The sequence below is a fragment of the Lycium ferocissimum genome, chromosome 11 (assembly GCF_029784015.1).
Source record: "Lycium ferocissimum isolate CSIRO_LF1 chromosome 11, AGI_CSIRO_Lferr_CH_V1, whole genome shotgun sequence".
Classification (NCBI taxonomy): Eukaryota; Viridiplantae; Streptophyta; class Magnoliopsida; order Solanales; family Solanaceae; genus Lycium; species Lycium ferocissimum.
The window spans coordinates 32528200-32553259 of NC_081352.1; the positions used below are offsets into that span (position 1 = coordinate 32528200).

Below are 25060 nucleotides of genomic sequence, written 5' to 3' on the forward strand. Positions count from 1 at the left end.
AGTAGAGAAGAGCTTTGTCTTAATTCAAAAACAGTTCTGGAAAATTAGAAATGAGAAAATATCACTTTTTTTTTTATATATTTAAGAAAAAGACTGAAACTTTACTGCTTCACACAATATTTGGGAGAAACTATCCTAATAAGAGGGACTAAAGATTCCCACTTAACACAAAACAAGCACGTTTTGCAACTTATTCAACTTTGTTCTATCATTATCTTGGCTATCAAAGAAAGCTTGAAAGAAATTACAGGTGCAAATAAGTTAATTTGTTAACTCTATGTCTTAGCTGGGAGACTGGCCTTCAAAGTTGCATAAGTAAGTAACTCTGTATTTTTCTCAAACATTTTCATGTCTTCTTCAGTCAACGTAAGCCAAGCTTCAACTCCACCATCCTTTGCATCCATTAATATTGTCGAATTTTTAAATTTTATTTCAATTGTACTAAATAAAATTGGCTTCCCCCATCCAAAATCCACATCATAAAATGAGAAACCACACCAGCTAGTGAATTGGTAGAGATCCACATCATCCTTCATCCTAGCCATCAAGCTTAGACAATCCCTTAATAGCTCTAAGGTACTTCCAACAGCCTCATCCGGATCCCCCTTCAATCTTTTCACATACTTATTATCCGACTCGAATAACCCTTTTCGTAATGAAGCCACCATGATAGCCTTTGGTTCTTGGTTATGATATTCAAGAAGTGTTGGAGGAGGGTAATATAGAAGTATAGGGGTGTAATTTGATGGAGCAAGCTGATCAAGAACAGAATATTCATAGGATTTGTGGTGATTGGGAGTGGGAGAAACAGGTTTGATGAATTCTTGGGAGATTAGCTCCATGATGTATCCTTTAATTTGTACCTTGGTTGGTTGGGATGCATGTACTTATATAGTGATGATAAATAAATGCATTGTGCTTTTTAACTTAATTGAGATGTTTCTCACATTTAGGAGAAGTTGAAACCTAATTAGTCGTACAAGTTTGGTAATCAAAGTTTGCCTAACATCAACATTAATTGAGGTAGTTGTGTACATTTAGCAAAAGGTATTGTCTTCCTGATATTTTTTACCATTGCATACATATTTTGGTTGTTGCACAACTCTAGTAGCAATAGAATTACATGTGTTGCATAGCATAAAAGGAAGGAATCATGAAATCAAAATGGTATAAGTGCGAAAATAAATGACAAGAGAAAGTCCATTAGCTCAAGGGACAAGTGTAGAGAGGCCAAAGGTCCAACATGTCAAGGCATTCAGTACCATTTTATGGCTGAATGTTACTTTGATTAAATTTGGTGTGTGGCCAAACTACTAGGCAGCATCATTAGGTCTGCTTGTAATAAATTTCAGTGTTTTTTTTTTCTTTCGTTTAATTTTTCTTCTATTGTTGCCGATCTGTATGTTAAATTCCTCGATCACAATATTAATACACATCAGCATATCCCTAACATACTTCTTTTAACATTATTACAAGTTTTAACTTTCTTGTAATTCTACACATAACACGTCACAACTCAAGGTATCTAATTCTCTTGGAACATTGTTTCTTTTTTATTCTTTTTGATTTTCCAACCGGCATGAGATCCCTTGGTAAAGTACTCCCTACTAAATGTGACTCCATTCTCAAAGTTCGAATCAAAAACCTCTAATTAAGAATAAAGGTACTTATCTATTGTAGAATTGAAAATAATCTAGTGTGGTGAAGACCAAGCCTATGGACTATGAAATGAGCAGGCAAGATGTTTCCGGAAAATTATTTTTAGAATATCAATTTCTTACACGGTGCAAATGGTTAAATAGGGAAGTCTATTCCTAGCATATAGTGCCTACCTTGAAAAGCAAAGATGCAACTCTTTAATTTCTTTTATCACAACTTTTAAGAGCTGGAGTCGAAAGGAGGAGACTGAATATTGTTACGAAGAACTGCCATTGTTTTGTGCGGATTACCCTTCATACGGACTGGTCTTTAGTTTTTGGCCCTCAAATCGCTGGTCTTTAATTTTTAACTTGCTTCTCATTTAATGATGTGGGCCAAAGTACCTTTATTCGCTGGTCTATGAAATCAGAGATTCTAGGTTTGATCACTAGTAGAGTCGGGAAAAATTCGCAAGGCAAAGTTTCATTGTCCGGCATAAATTTTGTAGAAATAAAGTTATCCGGCAAAAGTTGTGTAGTAACTAATTCGCTGGCATAAATTCTATAGAAATGAAGTTATCCGACATAAATTGTATGGTAACTAATTCGCTCGGCATAAGTTTATAGAAACTGTCTTGTGTGGTATAAGTTCAACCTTGTCCGGCATGAAACTTTGCCTTGCGAAATTAGGTCATAGACAAGGATAGATTGAATTTTATTTTATTTTTGTTTTTCCGATGTCAGAGGTATTTTCGACCACTTTTTTATTACTTAAAAGAGCCGAAGGACAAATTAAAGACCAGTGGTCTGAGGGTCAAAAATTAAAGACCACCCCAAGATAGGGCCATTCGTGCGACCAAGAATAGCTCCTGTTTGTATATCTCCGTTGCTTGTGAAAGTACGTCATTAAATGGCTTTCGACATCCCATTCGTTTTCTTAATAAACACTTCAACCTGTTTCTTCTTTCATTTTGTTTTTCCTTGAATATAGATAACATTATCAACCCACGACCAAAACCTTTGGTGGTTCAACGAAAGTCGACTGAGGTAAAAGTAATCTTAACATATCAAAAGAGAGAGATGTATATTAATAGAATTTCAACTAGTAGCAATAAGTTGCCTCTCTAATTGTGTGTATATATTCGTCCATGACGATTTCGCATTTTGATTTATCCTGATCTACCAAGCGTATGTTTCATGTACAAAATGTGAAATGTCAAATTTACACTAGTAACTGCCTTTCCAATTACAGCAAGTACAACCAAAACTGAGGAAAATTTATGCTATTAAGCTCGGGCTCTGGAGGCAGCCTGGTGCAGCATGTCCGCTCCAGAAACAAACAGGAAGGAGCCTCAATTTCTGCACGCATATAAGTTAAGAATATACAGTAAATTGGATATTACCTACCGATGTCCAACTAATATCGTAAACTTCTTGCTGAAGTTTGCTTCCCAGTCTCAAATTAGAGGAGTGCAGCAAAGTTGCATATGCCAACTTATGCCAAAACTAGAACAACCACAAATTTCTTGTTGAAACTTGCTATTGATATTAAGTGCCTTGAGTAATTAATGGCCATTCGTTATGATCTGCATGTCATTTTCTTCTTCACTCTGCTGGTAGACTGACTTTCGACGACCCACTTCACCCCTGAAGAACATTTCTTACAATCAGAAAACACACTGACAATACAAAACCCAAGCACTTTTAGATAACTCAAAATCTACAGTTGAGTAGTTTTACTCTTCTCCTTCCCTTTTTTTTTTTTTTGTTTTTTTTTTGTGGGAGAAAGGTAACAGTATATTTAGTCATCAGCACAAAAGCGCACATCTACAGAGTCTCCTTTACTACAAAACCGAAAAGAAAAATATAGTTCATCTTAATTTTCCAGGTTGAGCTACTTCTATCTTAAGAACACCACACATTTCTCTCCTTCCTTTTATTCACTTGGTTAGCAACATATAATGTTCTTTTACAGTTAGATTATTGGAATAAGAAGCAAGCTAGACAAGACCAAACTTGGACAAAGACTAAATATCAAGGTCATAAAGAGCAGCATTGCTCACAACCTAATCTCTCTGACCAAGCTAGACAAAGCACAGTTCAAAACAAAACAGGCACGAAATGAGCAGTTAAAATAGCCACATGCACAACAGTTGGCAAAATACTTCCAAAACAAAAACAAAAAAAAAACTCTGAAGCATAAAATTCCCAACTTTTTTTCGATTAAAAATATTTCAATAATCCAAAATTTTCAGCTTTACATCCTGGGCTTAGTTTCCTTCCCAAGGGTAAAGGTAAGTTCTGCGTACATTCTACCCTCCCCAGACCCCACTTTGTGGGATTTCACTGGGTATGATGTTGTTGTTGTAGTACATTCCGGGCTTAGTTCCATAACGAGTGTTAAATCGTGCTCCATCTGTCATTCACACATATTTTTCCAAGGTGTAGTTTAGCAGCAAAATTTTAAAGAACCCTATAACTATCACTTAAGTTCACAACCTGTAGGCGTTCCATTCGTTCACAGGTTGTATACGGCCACTCTGTTGGCCATGATTATGAATGAAAATACTTTCACTAGATCAAAACAGAAAAACATAAGGGTTTCTGCTCAATTTCCAAAATGTAAAAACATCGAATTTGAAACGTTATGTAATTCCTTCTGGGAAAAGCTACAGAGTAGGACGAATAGTATATGCAAGAACAAGTACCACTAATCCATTTTCCCATCCTAAAAATCCACCAAAAATAGAACTTCTACTCTGTGACTTGCATACCACATAGAACCAAAGGAAATAATTCAAAATCTTGGTTAGAGCAAAATAGAACAACATACAAGCATAATAGGAGAAACTACATAGAGAAGATGCAAAACCTGATCGATTCCTCTACTGAATCATAATGCAGAACAGCAATAATTCTGCGCTTTCTTTCTCTTCTGAATTCTCCACCACGCTTGACCACAGGCAATTGTTTAATTCCTTTGGCCTCCATTAGTTGCTTCGCAATTGCTAGATCCGTATCAGGATAACAAGTTAGGAGTCCGCAATCTTGGCCACGATATGTTATCCCTCTTGTGCATATAGAGGACACAAGACAAGTACTTGCCTATAAATCATGTAACTATAGTAAGAAAAAGGAGGTGAACACAACATGGGGGTAAAAAGAATTGAATAGTGAACACTAACAGATTTGTCATGATGGCAATCTAAAGCACATACATCTGTGACTGATAAATCTTTGTGGGATGAATCCCCATGCTTCTTAAACAAACTCCTTTTAATGTCACCATATGTTAAAATTCCTTCCAAGTAACCTTCAGCATCAACCACAATAACACAACTCTGTCGGCCGTCATGCATGCATTCTAATGCTTCTTTCACAGTTTGGCTCGGAGAGACCTTCAAATAATCATTTGACATGACCTGAGAAACCTAATAGAAGGGAATACAAATTAGATTCTTGAAGTACCTAAATCACAAAACAAGTCTCCGAAAGAAAATAGGCGGTGTTTGGTTCAAAAAATTGAAAAGCAAGATCCCATAAAACACAAACTTTTCCACTTTCTAGATGCCAAAGCAAAGATAGTACCTTTAGATCTTCCAAAATGAGACTTTCATCAAATGATTCATGACTGTTATGACTCCCAATCACCATTAGTTCCAAGTTATTTCTCTCACCAGATTGCCTCGAAACATTCTCTTCATTTTTCTCATCAACTGGTGAAAGAATAGAGTAACCTTTTGATGCAAACTTAGCTTCTGATGAGTCCGCTTCTTTTGGCTGGTCTGTAACGGAAGGCACCCATATTGCCAGCCCAACGGCACCCTATTAAAGCACATTTAAAACAATCGCATGATTAAAAATGCAACTGTTACCCCATATATCATTTCAACAGCACTCAAAATTCAACCTACAATAGCAAAGAACATCTATGCGATCATCTAACTAGCAAATACATGGTCATACATTATCACTACAATTTGGAATAAAGTATAACTCTGGATGGAAATAACACTAAGTTAATTCTATGAACGCAAATGATGTTTTTCATCTTCCAAGTTCATTCATCTATCCCCCCACTAGCTAGGAAGGGAATGGAGTACTTTACCACAAATCTCTGAAATCAAAATGAGAGAAACTCAAAAATTAACCAACGCATAGAAAGTCCATTGCATACTCAAATTACAAAGTTAACTTAGGATGACAACCATCTATCACAAAGACAACTTGTCAGAAGGTAGGAGATTACATAACATAGGTGCTTTAAGCAAGCAAGGGAGCTTTTAGTAATACACATGAACAACAACTAGAACTGGTGAATCTTTGTTCAGCAAGACTAACCATGAGAGGAAGCAAAATTCTATAATCTTTTGTCAACTCAAACAATAAAAGCACTGAAGTCAAAGGCACTGAGCAAACTGAAGCTAGTGTAGCAGCCATCCCCACCTGCATTGTTTACATTTATCCATTAGACAAATTTACTACCTAAAGTACATTGAAGTGTAACAAAATAATTGTTTGGGGAAAGTAATATGGAAAAAGTATATCTGACCAGTGCATATGCCTGTGGCTGGGCAATAGCAGCATTCCCAGGAATAGCTGAATTAATTAGGTCCCCGGCTAACCCTCCAAATACAGCACCCACAGCAGCACCTATCATTAAACTTGGTGCATACAATCCACCAACAAGGCCAGACCCTTTGCACAAAGCAGTGGCCACGACCTTTGCAGCAACTAATTGAGCTAGCAATCCAATTCCAGGTGCAGATGCAGTCTTCCCAGTATGTAGGATTTCATCAACATTAGTAAAACCCCAATAGAGAATTCCAGGATATCTAAGAGCTATTACACCAGCTCCTAAACCCCCCAAAGCAGGGCAGACAACATCAGAAAGTCCAAACTTTTCCTTGAGGAACTGAAACCCCTTGGTGAACCAGGACACCAATCGAGTGAAAATCACACTTACTACTCCACACAGCATCCCAAGTATCAGATACAATGGAAGCTCTACAAAAAGGAAGCATTCTCAAGTATTCAGAAAGAAATCCATATAGAATAGAGTAACAATCAAGACAGTTTATATAAGTAAAGCATAAAGTAACACTATACCCAGTTATCTAAAACAGACATCACTTTATCCATTCTCTCTAAAATGTATCAGATACAATGGAAGCTCTACAAAAAGGAAGCATTCTCAAGTATTCAGAAAGAAATCCATATAGAATAGAGTAACAATCAAGACAGATTATATATAAGTAAAGCATAAAGTAACATTATACCCAGTTATCTAAAACAGACATCACTTTATCCATTCTCTCTCAAATGTATCTTACAGAAAAGGACCAGAGCCCACTTTCACGCTATGGAAAGTCCAGGTTTCTGAAAGAGGTTAATCTTTGAGGACAATCATAATATCCGTGCCGAAAATTAGAATAGCAACTGACTCCATGTTACGACCTACTTAAACCGTGCCTATGAGTGACAATATAAGAACATGTCACTGTCTTCCTTGTTACCAGAAAAAGGACGGTACATTCAGATGTTATTTTAGACACATAGGAGACGAGAAAAGCATGTTTGATGTTGTCCATTCCTTTTTAAGCAAAATTTAGCATGTGAATGACAACATGTAATGTAAGTATGAATAATACCGAGGAACATTCTCAGGACAAATGGAAACTATAGCAGAAATGCAACTCACAATTCCCTGATTATAGGACAGTACATTCAGATGTTATTTTAGACACATAGGAGACAAGAGAAAAGCATGCTTGATGTTGTCCATTCCTTTTTTAGCAAAATTTAGCATGTGAATGACAACATGTAATGTAAGTATGTACCGAGGAACATTCTCAGGACAAATGGAAACTATAGCAGAAATGCAACTCACAATTCCCTGATTACATGAATTTCATTCAACAATGCTACATGGACAGAAATACTGGCTGAGTGCAGACGAACTGTGAAAGGGCAAATATCCCTTGCAACTGGCACAAGTACAGCTATAGCAAAAATAAATAGAACAGCAGCCACGGAAATACCCATGCACTGATGTAGTAATGTTTTAGCCATGATAAAATAAACTAGAATTAGATCAAATACCAGCAGCAGATTTCATATCATACGTGGGCACTGTGAAAGCCTGTTTCTCTCCAAGTACTGCATTTGATACAGTTGATGATATAACAGAAGCCAATATGATCATTGCAGTTGTAAAAGGGGGTGAATTTTCAGCACGGAGTGGTCTTAAAACTGTTTCAATCGCAAAGAAAGAGCCAGCTACCGCTGCATTGAAACCTGCAGAACAAGAAAACTTAAACCTGAAGATCCATCCACCAGTTGAGACAAGCTCCAGAAAGGCAAAGCCACAACAATTTCACAGACATGTATAATCTCACAGATATGCACGTATCAGAAGTACACTATAGAGGACTAAGTATTTGGCAAATCAACAAAATAGTAAGCAAGTATATCTCCCTACAATAATAAACGGCCTGTGGGACCCACACAAAGCCATACTATTAGCTAGGAGGAATTGTTTCTACTCCTTTGATATTGAGATCCATATTGAACCTTGCAGCTCAAACGACTAGTCGGCAATTTGGCTCCAAGGTGACTGCCTATTTTGGTAACATTGTTTCATTTTTGGGGAAGAGAAAACAGAAAAAGAGGTCTTTTGGGAATGAAGAAAGATGGCACAGCATGAGAGAGCTCTTAGTGCCACTAGAATATGCATGAAATTCATACTCCATATAAGCTATAACACAACAAAAACCTGCCTCACAAGAGAACTTCGCAAAAGCATCCACTCATAACGGTTTTGTGATTGAAGAAGCAATGTCTCCATTGTCAACGTCCCTAGAATACTTCTGAGAGTTACCATCTCAGAAATTACATACAAACCGCGCAACTTCCAAACATATAGTTTGCAAAAGGCCTTATACTCTTCATTACTTTGGAAACGAATAAAGAATGTCTCCTGGTTCAGATACTTCTTAATGAGAAACAACATACCTGAAGCAATTCCAGCAGCTGCGCCAGCTGCAATGAGAGCTATTCTTCTTTCCCGGTTGTTTTCCATCATCATTGAGCATCCATAGGCACATGACTTCCCTATATCTACACTAGGGCCTTCAGGACCCAAAGAACAACCAGTACCCAGAGTTATAGCAGCCTGAGTGGCCTTCACTGTAGGGAAGATTCCAGCAATTAAATCAAATCCTTGTCCCTCAGAAGAGCTGGACTGTGTTATTTGGTCCAATATTTCGAGCAGACCATGCAGCATGCCAACAATGACTCCACCCAAAACTGGTATTAAAAGTATCCGATGCCAAGTATCAGCTAGCCTTTGCAAACGAAGCCAAGCAGCACCGTCAGTAGGAGTACCAGCCCATGCCCATGCACGTATTACATGTACCTAAACAAATATCCTCATTGTCATCCAATATACAATGGAAATTTACTTTTCAAGGACTACTGGTTAACAACATAAGAAATACAATACAAGTAACTATCTAAATGCAAAACCTTTAATCAGAGAAGCTTGCAAGTCACAAAATCAGACCTGCTTCTATACATGCATTCCCCATACAAACAAGGAAAGTAAACCACATGAACTGCAGCTACTCATTAACTTAAGATCTCTAGTTTGGAAACCCTGAAACGCCAGTAAAGATACACAAACAACTAAATAAGAGGACTAATATTTTTTTTTGAAATTGCAAATAAGAGGACTAATATAGCATGCAGTTTTTTTCCGGCCTGCTTTGATTTGCTTTTCTTTGAGCCGAGGGTATATTAAAAACAACCTATCTACCCATAAAGGTAGGGGTAACGTCTGCGTACACTCTACCTTCCCAGACCCCACTTGTGGGATTACACTGGGTATATTGTTCTTGTTCTACTGTAACATGCCGATTTCATGATGCAACAACATTTTACTGTTCCCAATTTCCACATTGCACAATAAGCTGAAACTAAGCCCTCGATTAAACGTAGCAACCCAAAGGCCAGTACCAAGGTTAAATAGAAACAACTAATCGCCAACATAGGGAAAATGAAAAAAAATAATAATAATAAAATAGGTCAATCTAAGTAAAAAAGGTTAAAAATTTCTCACATTTGTCCAGTTATAAGAGCAAATATTAAGCAATAACGAAAATGCAATGAAAATTGGAAGTAATTATCTGCAAGTAACCCAAAAAAGCAAAAAATCTAGGTCAATCGAAGTAAAAAAAGCTAAATTTCTCACATTTGTCCAGTTATTGGAGCAAAAATTAAGCAATAATGAAAATTGGAAGTAATTAGCTGCAAGTAACCCAAAAATGCAAAAAATCTAGGTCAATCGAAGTTAAAAAAAGCTAAATTTCTCACATTTGTCCAGTTATTGGAGCAAAAATTAAGCAATAATGAAAATTGGAAGTAATTAGCTGCAAGTAACCCAAAAATGCAAAAAATCTAGGTCAATCGAAGTAAAAAAGGTTAAATTTCTCACATTTGTCCGGTTATTTGAGCAAAAATTAAGCAATAATGAAAATTGGAAGTAATTAGCTACAAGTAACCCAAAAATGCAAAAAATGTAGGTCAATCGAAGTAAAAAAGGTTAAATTTCTCACATTTGTCAGGTTATTTGAGCAAAAATTAAGCAATAAATGAAAATTGGAAGTAATTAGCTGCAAGTAACCCAAAAATGTAGGTCAATCAAAGTAAAAAAGGTTAAATTTCTCACATTTGTCCATTCATTAAAGCAAAAAACTAAACAATAATGAAAATGAAATTAAAAAGCTTAAACTAACCCCACGATTAAAGGCAGCAACACAAAGACCAGTAGCAAGACCAAGTAAACATCCAACAAGTAACATCGCCCATTCTGGTGGTGCACTTTCTCCCAATATTTCATCTGAAACAACACCTCGCCGATTATCCCTATCCCTATCGGATAATCGCCGACCCGAAAACCCGCGATCTAATCGTTTAATTAGATCCTTAATACTTCTATTATTATTATTATTATTCGTTCTCCTCGGCGAGGATTGGCTTTCTAAATCGCCGTTTTCTGATGCCGATGAACTAGAACGTAATAATACGTTGTGATCGCCCGACATTTTTCCCGATTTTTTTTCACCGGATTTTCATCGGAATTGTTTATTTTCCGATGTAAAATATGGGGTGTAAAATGTAAATATAAAAAGTTTTTTGTTATGTGTAGGTAAGTTGGTAACTTGTTGATGTCGCTATCAGAGTCGGATTTTTCAAGACTTTGGGATACTAACGTAATGACGGAAAGTCGGAGGACAAAATGTGGGTTTTATTATTGTCTTATATAGGTGGCATTTTTTTAATATATGAAGAGTTTCTACCCTTTTTTTTTTTTTTTTTTTTTTTTGTTATTTCAGAAATTATGTTTTAACTAAACACTAACAAATAAAAAGGTTTTTAATTTCTTACAAAAAAACTGTTGAAAATTGCTTTTGTTACTGCTGATATACCAGAATAAAAAGTAGTTTAGGTTATGAAGGAGTCTTTGTTTAAATTTAATTAGATAAATTAGTTGAGATGTTTTAGATTTATAAATTATACAGATTTTCTATTGTTAAGTTAGTTATTTAAAGCCCTCATATGCTTACTAAAAACATTGACAGACATTTCAATCAATACTTTTAACATTTTTGCTACCCCGTCTTTAGAAAAACTAACAAAAACTAAGTATTTTTCAAAAAGCATAACATATTGTGAAAAATGGTTTTACTAAAAATCCATTAATAATATCCTTATTGCTTCTAATCGCGATCTAATCCTTTAATAGATCCTTAATGCTTATTATTATCCGTTCTCCTCGGTGATGATTGATTTTCTAAATTGTCGCTTTCTGATGCTAATGAATTAGACGTAACACCCGACATTTTTCGCGATTTTTTCTCACCGGATTTTCATTGGAGAATTACCGGCAATTCTACCGACATGCATTATGAAATTATTTACTTTTTTCTTATGCAAAAATAATTTTGGGTGAAAAGTTAACAACTTTTTTTCTTTATAGGTTAACTTGTTGATATCGCTATCTGAGTCGGGTTTTTGACGACTTTGGGCTACTAACGACAAAGTGCGATTAATTCCCAATAAAGATTTATTCTTATAGGTGACATTTCCAAATATGTTAAGAAGAGCTTTTACCGATATTTTTATATTAATTTTTACAAAAAGTATAGTGTTTGGTTGAAAAAAAATGATATTCAAAATATTATTCAAACCATGTTTTATAAAAAATAAAAAATAAAAATAAAAAATAAAAAAAAACAAATGTCACTTTAGTGTAGGACTATTAGCTTTCATAAAGGAATTATTATACATACATATATATTCAAGATGTGCAATTGTTAGAATACGGATAATAAAATCTTCAAACTGCTTGAACTGAAATTTCTTCTGATTGTTAGAACAAAGTATAACAATCACTTCAATTCGGTGGAATCAGACATAAAACATATCTTGATCGATTGTTGCACGGAATCATCTGTAAAATTGTTAGAATGATAATAATAATCTTGTCGTGCTTAGAAGCTCATCTTGAAGATAGTTGAAGCTAGTCTCTCGTAGAGCCAGAGGTAAGAATAATAACAAACTGTCTTGTAGATAAACTAGCGACACAACAAGTAGCGTTCGAGAACATTGTAAAATGGTAGCTTAAAGGGCAATATAAATGTTGTGTGGGTCATGTCCCGGGATTCAAAACTCATAAGGTTCAAATTCTAGCTTTCGCATCTGGCCATATACGATACATACTAGATAGTAGCTGCAAAGAGAAACCCCGACATCGTAATTTTGAGATTGCTATTGTTAACCAATTTATTGACATTATTGCATGATAAATTTGGGAGTAAACATAATCGAAGAAGAAATGGCTTTGAGGCATCGACTTTCTTAAAGAGATGTTGCCCGTATACATAGTGGGGAAAATACAAGCAATTTCCTTCAGGATACAACAAAGCCCTGATTATACATGCAGATTTTTCATAGCCACTTCATGAAGGAATGCCTTATTTATAGAGTTAGAAAAGTGACTATTGTAAATAGTCATGACTTTTTATTAACAAACGTATCCATTTAAATTCAGATTTTAAATAAAATCTTAAAATACCAAGACTTTTAATATATAATGTCTTCAAACTCTTTTTGTCGTATGTTGTGGGACAATCACACTTCATATATATTACAAACTATCTAACAATCCACCACTAGTTTGTAATATTTCTTCTAATATCATGCATACCGGAGTATCTTATAATAGATTTGAACTTTCCATTAGTGTAAATACTTTAAAATTTTGACGAAGTTATTGGTATCTTTAAAGATTTGAACCACAACTCCATGTGTCAAAACCGAAAATACCACACACATAATATTATTTAGTAGCTTAGAAAATCCAGTGTTTGCTTTAGCACGTTTATGGCCATGTGCTCATCCTGATTCCATGAATACTTACAAGACCAATCCTCTAAGTCTTGCGTGAAGCGGCACCACTTCGATATTCATATAGGTGAAATTAGCAACTATGTCCCTGTGTACTGCAGACATTTACTAATTTCATTAAGATTTATTCAACCTCTTGTCGTAACATTTTGCACTATGGAGTTTGTCACTATTCCCCTGTTATTTCAAGCATTTAACAACTCCTTAACTTCTCACATAATAGTATCCAGTACATTGAATCAAGGCTCTAAACGAGGAGACTCGTGCTTTAGCAACACAAGTGACTTGTTATTACCCGTTAAACTTGTATTATTAGAGTGTATACTAACTCAAAGTTGGGTTCCCATCACTTGTGTTTAATTTAAGGGATTTTAGCCTTATTCCTTGACAATTAATTTGTACTGCATTTCTTCTTAATAAATCTTGCAAGATCAACATAAATTATTTTCATGACAGATTGAAAACAAATCTTTTACATATGCATATCACATATCAACACGTCTAGACTTTCCATTGGATATCCGATTATTATCTACTCTTAAAGTAGCATCATTATATCAATATTATATTTCTCAACCATTCCGCTTCTTTTGAAGCATTTATATGCTAAATATATTCTTATTTCATCGTGGATTACAAGTCTATTTTGATGCTTAAAATATAGCACCTTCACTTGTACATGTAACAAATCCAACTTATATGGATTTTTATCATTTTCATCAGTTGGTTCTTCACTTTATAGACCAAGAACCATGAAACGTCTTGTCTTTACGAAGGGCTGTCTTTGAACAAACATATCTTATCATGAAAAGGTACAATATTTCTAGTGACTTTTTTTCATAAAAGAACATAATATTTCATCAAGTGACACTCTTTCACGAAAGAACACAATTTTTCTGAAAAGATTCATGGCAAACCATATTCAAATTTCAAATTAGTTGTTTCATCGACGTAACTAGTCGTCACCAAGACCGATCAAATTATAAATTCATTCAATGGCATGTCAATATCCATTAAGAATTTGTGGGAGTTGAAGAACTATAAATTTTAATAAAATTACATCTCAAGTTCTTCAAAACTACATTAAACATTAAATTCAATATTGACTTTTAATCATAAGCCAAGCACCCCCATACTTTAAATATTTCAATACTTTTTCATATCATATACACATCCAAATTTATATGATCACGTCAAAATAATCATATGTATGACCAGACCCATATTTAAAAGAATCAGATGGTTGATCTCCGTGTCCCACGCCAATACTGGTATACATCATTTTCCTTCTTTTTTTTTTTCTTTTTTTTTACCGTAGTAAAACATATATTAAGAAAAGAAGATCATAACCATGTTATACATGATTTTAGGAACACATCACTACTTAGTGATGTCATTTACTTACAACATCAATATACTGTGATCTTAATATATACTAGTAACATTGGCTTAGGAAAACTTCAATCTTTTCAATGGCTTCCAACTAATACTTTGTAGCCTTTTCATAATTCATACGGAACAAACTAAATCCAGTAAAAAAATTTATTGACAAGTTTATAGCGTTTGAATATTAGAACACAAGAGAATTTAATAAGACAACAAAGTCTTCAACCTTTAACGAACGCAACATGATCTAGTAATAAGATTATCATTTCACTGAATTTCAAATTATTCTAATAACTTTCAAATATAGAAATGATTCATTCATAGTCATACTTCATACAATAATCAAAAAACTTGAAAGTATACTCTATATTCATGCATGTAACATAATTATGCCAATTTATGAGAGTTTAATTAATTTGACATGGGATAACAAATTATAATGAATATATCAAATATGTTATCTCTAAACGTAACATGCATTTCAAGGTCATTATAGAGTGAGTCATTTACCCTAAAATTTATGAAGTCATATTTCACATAAATTTCAAAAGGTAGAAATTCATAAACAAATAATAAGTGAAGTGATTTTCATCACTTTTTTCTAGCTCCACTTTTTTCTTTGCAATCCAGTACTAGAATAGGTTTTTGTCGCTGGCGTACGTGTAACCTCCACATTTTTGTTAATGCCTTATGGGGGACATGCCCTGATGCTACCAAATTTCCCGAAAATATATATTTGGTTAAACTCGATCACTTTTGCTTCAATGCTTTCCACACCCAGACAAACAAGCAAATCACTGGGGTTACTAAGTCAATAAATATTGGCTTCACGGAACTTTCAATAATGTAGTTCTTCTTCAAAGTTGTAGTAATTGCATGTTCCTCCATGGGCTTTCTGCAATCCGCAGAAACGGTGAATATCAAGTGAATGACTTGAATTCTCCATTTTGAATATGGTATCTTCTCCGTAACATCAATATCTCTTTAAGATTGTTAGAAAAATTTATAAACACAATAGAAGAAGAAATGGCTTTGAGGCGTGAATGAATCTACTTTCCTTAAAGAGATATTGCATGTATATACATATTGAGGAAAGTACAAGCAATTCCCTTCAGGACACAACAAAGCCTTGATTATACTTGCAGATTTTTCATAGCCACTTCATGAAGGAAGGCCTTATTTATAGAGTTAAAAAAGTAACTACTGTGAATAGCCATGACTTTTCATGAACAGACATGCCTATTTAAATTCAGATTTTAAATAAAATCTGAAAATACCAAGACTTTTAATATATAATGTCTTCAAACTCTTTTTGCCTTATGTTGTGACACAATCCTACTTCATATATATTACAAACTATCTAACCGGAGAATCAGCTGTTTTTCGTTTAGGAAATCCTGCAGAAAAGAAGCTGGTCTTTTACGTGGATTATGGTCAATATGGTTATTTGTCTAGGAGTAGAGATGAACAAGAAGTTTCTAAAAGTAGTGATAGGCTGTTACATGATTTTACCTCTTACTTCACTAAAATGCTCCCTATTTATATGACACTCATGTGACTCAGGATTCGGCAAAACACAAATTCCTTTAGCACTGGAACTGATCCCCATTGGAGGGTGAAACAGATTCTAATGATAATAAAATCACCAAGGTGGATTAATGAGGTCATATCTACATACTACACAAGAATCAAAAACTTCGCATGGTGATCCAGTGATATTTCCATCTGATGAGAGGAGGTTGGTAGACGCTTCTCTGATTCTCGATGTTGGAGTGGAACCGAGTGACTGAAAATAGCAACTTTTTCACAGGTTAAATTAGACTTTTGAGTTTTGAGCTCAATCTTATGGAAGCTTCAGATGTGAATGAGATCAACATATGTTGGTCCTATTCATATAATACTAAGGACCAACGGAAGTGTAAAACAAGAATCACCGGTTATAGTTGATCTGACCAATTTTGAACTACATTAAACTAGTAAATATGTTAAATCTGGCTTGATGGTAGATAGAGATATTTAGGTGATTGGATTGGAAAACAATTTTGAACAAGAAGCACAAGGCCTTCAGTCAACCAAAGAAAACTTGCAACATATATATGGTTTGATGACTCTCTTTGCTTCTAATTTTGTCGAACACTACTGGTTAGTCATATCTTTTTTTTTTTTTATTTCTTATGTGCTATACCTTTGTTAGCATTTTGGCTAGGATAAAGTGATTCTGGTTGTTATGTTCCTAAGTTTTTTGTTCCTGGATCACTGGTTCTAGCTGAAATGCATTTCCTTGGTTCTTTTTAAACTCTCGAATCTTCAAGCAGGTCTAAAATTGTGTTTAATGAACCAGAGATATTTCCTAATAATGCACAAAGCGCCAACGATGTTCAAGACTGTTCTCTGAGGTCCTAGTTAGGAGCTGCCAACATAAAAGTTCAAGAAGCCATTTAAAGGTACTCCAGTCCAGGTTATTGTGAACTGTATAACGAAAGATTCTCAGTATGCTCGATTTTATGTTAAAATATTACTTCTATAGAAGTACTTTGTGTATATTTAAGCCTTTGGTAAGATCTTGCTTCTGTTAGATGCAAGAGGTCGCCCCCTCTTAATAGTGCATTCACTTAGTCATTCTCTTTTCTTGATAAGCTTAACAGCTTTTAATTCCTTTATGCCTTTGTTGTCTTTATATTTGCTTGTAAGAGCTTCAGGCCATCACATGGTGTCTAACAAAACTTCACTGGACTCTAATTTGTACTAATTTCACAACATGTGAAGACCTTTGGCCTTGGAGTTTGGACTTTTCTTTGATATTTTCATCTTTGGTTGTTTGTTCCTTTAGAAATTCGGATTAGCAGCTCTTTTCATCATCTGAAGAATGATAGGCATTGTTTCATTTTCTTCTTCCTTTGGAATTATTTTCTTAGAATCTTATGATTGGGTCCCCTGTTGCATTTGCTATATTCTAAGACAGGTACATTTGAAGGCATGTGCCTATATAGCTTCAGAAATAGGTTGTTGTCATTCTATTGTATCATTGCTCTTCTGAAAACTCTGTATGTAATGACATATTTTCACCAAGTAGCAAAAACAAGTTCAACTGTTACTGAAACTAATAGGAGATAGAAGAGTTTAGGCACTATTGTAACTGTTACTGGTGTTTCCTACGCATCGTGCTTCTGGCTACTTGTCTTTCCCTCGCCGTCATTGACTTCTTACTTGAAATCTCGTTTTCCTTATCTCATGCAATTAAAGGGGACGAGACTGGAAAAGCCCAAACTGAGTCCGGCTCGCTCAAATAAATGATATTGGATGAATCAAACCAATAAGACTTTTGATTGATTCAAGGCGCAGCGGAGTGCACCAGCAAGAACATAAAAAAAAATCGAATACATACTCTTAAGTAGTTGGAACCGTCGTCTTCTTTGAATCCAAAAATAATTTCACTTGGATTCTTCCTGTGAAATTCTGACCTACCTTAATTTATGGGACATTTTGAAGGAGAGCTTTGTAACTTTTTGTATAAAATCTAGCTCAAATAACCTGTTTATACAAAAGTTTGTTTGTTGAAATCTACTTCTGTTAAAAATCTTTTGGGAGGCCTTGGTGGTCTCAGATTACTCCTACTTAAAATTGTTTAGAAAGTTATTCCTATGGAGCATGTTTGCTAATACCTCTCTTTCTTTGAAGTTCAATGTTTGATAAGTGCTGGAATTTCATTTCATTTCCCATTGATAACTAGCAGAACATGCGGAGCATGTTTTTACTGAATACTATTTTGTCCTTATGCTTGAAATTGATTTATAAAAATATCATATGCTGGGCTGGTTGATTTTGAATGATGATGTGACAAAAGGAATCTAATTAAGGTACTGCTTGACAAATCTCTAATCCAAATTTAGTCAGAGCAAGTCTATTGTCTTTTAATCTAATTTTATTAAGTGAAACCATGAATGTCATCCTCCATATGAAGATTTTGGTGTTTTTAACTATTATTATTAGAAATTCATATTAATTGAACCAGCAGACACAGTGCCATTAGTGTCAGAGAGGGCTGGCTAGTGTTGCAGATGTCAATCATTTTGACTTTTAAATGGGCAACCCGTAACAGATGTGGTGAATGATGTATATAACTAGTTCAAAGAAATCTACTTTGTCAAAGAAAAAAACAAAGACATAAGAAAAATTGCAGGATAATTATGCTGCTAGACTAGAAAGAAAATGTTTTTCATATTAAACAGACTAGACGGCGTATGCCCGTTCGTCCAACACTTTGGATTATAGTATATCTATGTGTATATAGTTGTGTTTAGATAGTGATAATATATATATTTTATATTGCTAATAAACATACATAGTATATATATATATATATACTATGTTCAAAACACGATTAATATAACATTGTAGTTTTGTGTCTCCGTATTCAAAACTTTATTATATTAGTGTTTGCTACGAATACAAAGTTTGCAAAAAAAAATTAATACTTTTTAAAAGATAAGATTTGTTTAAAAGAAAACTATTTTCCTTTCTTTGAGATAAAACAAATAGCAATTTTTAAGATTAATCGATTTGATACTTTGAATTTTAATTCGATTAATTTAAAGGTGTAAAATATTCTATTGTTAATGTATGTGAATTGGACGTAAACAATAATTATTATTTTTTATCAAATTTTGATTTGGATAATTCTAATTCAAATTATTAAATTAATTTTACATGTTTAAAACGAAACAAAGTAGAAATTTGATTTTCTATTTAAACGAAGAACTACTATTTTTTAAGAAAACGCCAATTAGAATTATAATTTGACTAATTTACCTTATTCATTATTTGATCTCCATTTAATATTATTTTTTCTTTTACAACATTAATCTCTTTTCACATTTATTAGAGTAAGAATAAAAATGAAAAAGTAATTAAATTCTATCTTACTTTAAAATATAAATATTTTAAGTATATTTATTTTAGTAAACATAACAAATAAATGACATCGCGGAATAGCAAATACAAAAGTTAAATATCTAAATTAGATCTCAGGCTAATATAAGAAAAGAAAGGAAATTGTATGGTTTGGCTACTTAACCTTTTGAAGAAAAACAATAATATGGGGTTCATGTTTTTTGCTGTACAATAATTTCATTCGCTCCCACTAATGGGTTGATACGCATGTGGCAATAAATCCACCATTATTGACTTAATGGGAGTATAGTTTTTTAATATGGGGTGCACGTTTTTTTTTTTTTTTGACATTGTTTTTTTAATAAGGGGTCCACCATATTTTTTTTTACATGAGTTTGGAGATGGTGGGGTCCACTTTTTTTTTTCTTCCTTTAAAGGTGTAAAATATTCTATTGTTAATATATGTAGATTGGACCTAAACAATAATTATTATATTTTATCAAATTTTGATTTGGATAATTCTAATTCAAATTATTAAATTAATTTTACATGTTTAAAACGAAATAAAGTAGAAATTTGATTTTCTATTTAAACGAAGAACTACTATTTTTTAATTTTTGGTAAATATTCTTGGTTTAGCTCATTTTACTTGTCATGTTGTCTTTGCACGGTTTTTTAAGAAAACATCAATTAGAATTATAATTTGACTAATTTACCTTATTCATTATTTGATCTCCATTTAATATTATTTTTTCTTTTACGACATTAATCTCTTTTTATATTTATTAGAGTAAGAATGAAAATGAAAAAGTAATTAAATTCTATCTTATTTTAAAACATAAATATTTTAAGTATATTTATTTTAGTAAACATAACAAATAAATGACATGACGGAATAACAAATATAACAGTTAAATATCTAGATTAGATCTCAGGCTAATATAAGAAAATAAAGGAAATTGTATGGTTTGGCTACTTAACCTTTTGAAGAAAAGCAATAATATGGGGTTCATGTTTTTTGCTGTACAATAATTTCATTCGCTCCCACTAATGGGTTGATACGCATGTGGCAATGAATCCACCATTATTGACTTAATGTGGGTATGATTTTTTAATATGGGGTGCACGTTTTTTTTTTTTTTGACATTGCTTTTTTTTTTTTTTTAAATATGAGATCCACTTTTTTTTTTTTTTTTTTGATATTGCTTGTTTTTTTTAATATGGGGTTCATCTTTTTTTTTTTTTTTTTTTTACATGAGTTTGGAGATGGTGGGGCCCACTTTTTGTCTTTTTTTTTTTTTTATATATATTGCTCGGTGTTTTTAGTATGGTGCCCACCTTATATATATATATATATATATATATATATATATATATATATATATATATATATTTTTTTTTTTTTCTAGGTGGCTGACGATGAAGCATGAGTTTTATATAGTAGTAAAATAGCAAAGGTTATCAGCTAGGCATTGGTTCTGAATAAATTACTTGTGCATATTAAATGAATTCTTTTTATACAAATAAGAAATTTTAGTCAAATTTACTAAATTATAATTGTCTCTCTACCCCTGAATAGGAAGTACTCATATATCAGATAGAATAGTCAAGGTGCACGTAAATTGATGCAGCGTCACTTTTTAGAAAATATAGAAATGGGGGAGGCACACTTTCTAAACTTATAGACACGAAGTGGTCATCTAATGAATTAAGGAAAAGAGGTTCTGCATCTATATCTTCATGATGATATTCGTTTAACTCAAGTGTTTGATACTACTATATAAAAATGTACTTATGTAGACGCATTGTGAACTGTTGAAATGATGATAAGGATTTTTACCCTATACAGTAGTCCTAGAAAACACACGATAAATAAAATACTAGTTTGTAACTTTTAATTTTTATAAATTTTAATCAATATGTTATATGATTACTGTATAAACTAACTTACAAAACTATTATGACCAAGCAAGTACCGGAGATTATTTTAGCTGACTGACAAAATATAAAAAACCACATGATGTAAGGGTCAGGGTCACTTTCAATTAGGTAATCACATATGACTATTGGGCTTTGCATTGTAATGGTGTTGAAGGAATGGCTTTAAAATTAATTTACACCTCAACATTAATAGACTAGTAGTACTATATTGGGCTGCCATGAACGTGGGGTGTGGGACTATAAACCATTACATTATTACATATGTATGTTATGTAGTTCATCTATCTAGTGATTGAAAGGCCCCAGGATTTATATAAATTTGTTATAAGGTATAGTTATCAACTAAGTTTGTCTGAGAAAACATGTTGATAATTGCTCTTACCAATTATACATTTTTAAGCTTGGCAAAATAATTTTGAATGTAGCAAATAGTTCCTTTTGTTGTTATTTACTTTTTTGGTTTACACAATCAAATTAAGGTAACATGCAACAACAGAGAATTATGTATACTGAGCCTAATTTGGTAGACTAATTAAACAGTAAGTTAAATTAAATAACACGTATAGCACAGAAAAACATATTATGTTGATAAATATAAAATTATCACTTTCCGTTTAAGTAATTTAAATCTTTTTACTAGTAATTTCCATTGTCCTTTTTTTTTATTATTATTTTGTTCTGTTGACTTGGGGGTCAAAATTTAGAAGTTTGACTAATCAAATTGTTCTTAATTTCCAAGTCTTTGATTTTGAACAAAAATGCCATCAGTTTATCGTCTATATGCATGTGTAATTTGAAAAATATCCATTAGTTGTTTCAAGTCTTGATTAACTGAGTATGTAAAGATTAACCAAATTGGGCATAGTAGTTACATTTTAAACCACTTAAAGTGAGATGCAGGGAGTGATATTTCCTCATTCCTAATGCCTAACAAGTATTCAATTTTAATTTAATAAACATAGCTCACACTCATACCACTACTAGGTTAATAAATACATCTTGGCTAGGAACATGCCACGTATAGCACTTGAATCATATAATTTAGGTATCTGGAAACGCAACCTAGCAGGTCAGTTGCTTAATAATGTACTATCTAGATTTTTCAATGTTTCTTAAACTCGGACCGGACAACTAATTGAAAATTTACCATGTCAAGGATACTAGTTCAACCATATCAAGTAATTGGACCGCAACTGAACCGTGATACCATAAATAAGATAATAAATCACATATTATATAAAAAGAAAAAGAATAACAAATAGCAATACAATATACAGTGTGGTTGCCTCCTTGGGCAGGAAAGATGAAACTTAATATTGATAATAGCGTGAAGACTCAAATTGAAAGAGTTGTTTTTGGAGGGATCTTTAGGGATGACCAAGGAAAGTGGATTTTGTGATATTCTGATAAGTTAAATCCTATATCAAGTCTCATTACAGAACTATGGAGCATCAAATAAGGTAAAAAATTAGCAAAATAAAGGGGTTATCAAGTATTAGAAGTCAAGACTTACTGTCAAACTTATCATAGAGGAGAATATACAATGTCATCCTCTTAGGGCCGTTAATGAAAATTGTTGATATTTGCTGAAAATGAACAATGCCACTAGCGCACACATCTAGAAGAAGGCAGATAATGTGTAGATTTTTTGGTGAACAAAGGCTACAAACATATAACAGATTTATTAATTAATCCGAAAAGGCGCGCTCAAGAATGAGGAGTTTCTTCTCCTGGCAGATTTAAGCCACGTAGCTTATGAACGATATTAGAAAATTTATTTTAGTTTCCAATGTACCAATAAATTACATATTCTCTCATGATTTATTTAGCATTATTAGCATTACAAAGTTTGATAAAACATAACCAACATTATATTATAGGCGTGCAATATGCCGATAATTTTTTCAACTCGAGTCCACAAATAGTAGTGGTTAGTGCGGTAGTATTTGACATGCACCCACTTTCGTAAAATTCCTTAACGCTTTATCTTTTCCATTTGTGTGGGTGATCAAGAAGACACCATTTCTTTTGATTAAGCCATGTGTGGGGCTGGTTTTGGTTATTTTTGAGTGGCTTTCATCACATTGTATATTCTTTTGGTTTTCCATTTGGCGTCGGATGTATTCTTTGAGACCCGATTTTTTTCAGATTCGTGCTTAAAGGTGGAGTTAAAATTATTAGTTTATAAGTTTTGAATCACTATTCTTATTGCTTATTGTATTGTGGATATATTAGTTATACGTGTTAAATGAAACTTCTAACATAAATACAGAGGTTAAACGTAACTTAAGGTACTGAAATTGACGAATATGTAACCACAATGGTGGCTCCACACATGGTTGCGCTGAAAAATTCCACTTTGGAGATCAAAATGTTCTGTACTAATAGAGGCGGATTCAGAATTTTAAGTTTATGAATTATGAATGCTAACTCTTTTTGCTTATTGAATGGATCTTAAGTTTATATATATTAATTGAATTTCTTATTACAAATATAAGATTTAGCCAAAATTACGAAATATGTCGAACCGTAATTTTTATTGTGCCTCCCTCCCTGAACGGAACTTAAATCTTTAATTAAGAACGAAGAATACTAATCATTCTATCACAACTTTTCATACGAGTCGTTTGGACATGATATTGAAGTTGAAATTTTATTTGGACATGCAATTTAGATTTCTTAAGTTGTATTTTTGCTCGTAAACATAGAAATCCCATAAGCTGTGAAAACCATCAAAACTTTCTCAATCCTTATACAATCTTATCAAATAGGCAAATCATAATTCATAACAAAGTCAATACGCTACTAGACGACATTTTTAAAAAATACAACATCTATTGATCGAACTTTAATTCAATAAAAAGAAGTAACTATAGTAGTTGATATAAATGCTTGGTAAATATATTTATCAAATTATGGATCTATTTGACAAATTATAAACTTATGGATCAAGTTTTACATTAAAAAATTTTAAATCATGATTTGAGATCCCGAATCATACCTTTTTGAATAATTTGAGATTTAAAATCATGATATACAGTTAAAGTTGAAATTTTATGTAAATTGCATAAATAAATTATGATTTAAAATTTAAAGTCATGATTTTATATCGCATGGTTAAACGTGTGCGTAATCTTCATCCCTAAGGTATATACTGAATTAGAACTTGAAGAGAAAGGTTGAAAAGTAGAGACAGAAAGATCCATTGGTATAAGCAAAAGTCTTCAACATAACTTGTATGATGGGGCAGGACATTATATTGGCAAATATTGTCAATTGTCATTGCCATGGCTTTTTTTTCTTTGTGGGGTCTCCTATGGCAGCCAAAGAAACCCTACTTTATTTTAGGCAAAGCCACCAATACACTTAATATGCCCTAAAAAAAATCTGGCACATGCACTCTTTTCAAAATCTCATTTCATGTTTTTTCTTCTTCTTTCCCTTATATTTTGGATTAATTAATTTGGAGGTTCAGCTGTATATGGACTTTTCTTGTGCTTTAAAGTTGTTAAGCCATCGATGTTTCATCATTTTCTATTTTATTTTTATTTTTCTTGTGCGTAAGGCGGTGCTGCAAAAAATAAAAAAAAATCTACCCTCGATTTTAGTGTAAAGTCCCTTCTTCAGGGTCCAATTTGCATGATGCCCACTGCGCTCTCAAAACTTGTGCATAGAGTACCCACAAGTTCTTTTATACAAACTCGTGAATCATAAAATGGAGATTCTCGTTTTTATTT

General features: G+C 33.1%; 1 protein-coding gene across 2 annotated transcripts; it reads right to left on the reverse strand.

Moving 5' to 3' along the window:
* Positions 1-2702: 2702 nt before the first annotated feature.
* Positions 2703-10893, reverse strand: LOC132038000 (chloride channel protein CLC-f). 2 transcript variants are annotated; one of them, XM_059428717.1, is made up of 9 exons: positions 10433-10893; positions 8652-9054; positions 7740-7934; positions 6190-6644; positions 5979-6083; positions 5226-5462; positions 4823-5068; positions 4510-4742; positions 2703-3284 (listed from the first exon to the last, which is right to left on the reverse strand). In XM_059428717.1, exons 1-9 carry the CDS (start codon positions 10739-10741, stop codon positions 3203-3205), a joined length of 2265 nt encoding a protein of 754 aa, XP_059284700.1. In that variant the 5' UTR covers positions 10742-10893; the 3' UTR covers positions 2703-3202. The 2 variants fall into 2 exon arrangements, with proteins under 2 accessions (XP_059284700.1, XP_059284702.1); XM_059428719.1 differs by having other exon boundaries at positions 4856-5068; positions 10433-10891.
* Positions 10894-25060: the final 14167 nt, after the last annotated feature.

Coding starts and splice junctions, on each gene's coding strand:
- LOC132038000 (XM_059428717.1), bottom strand. CDS start 10,741: ATGTCGGGCGATCACAACGTATTATTACGTTCTAGTTCATCGGCATCA. Junction 6,645..7,739: donor TGATATGAAATCTGCTGCTG/GTATTTGATCTA, acceptor TCCTTTTTGTAG/AGCTTCCATTGTATCTGATA. Junction 4,743..4,822: donor ATTGCCATCATGACAAATCT/GTTAGTGTTCAC, acceptor CATGATTTATAG/GCAAGTACTTGTCTTGTGTC.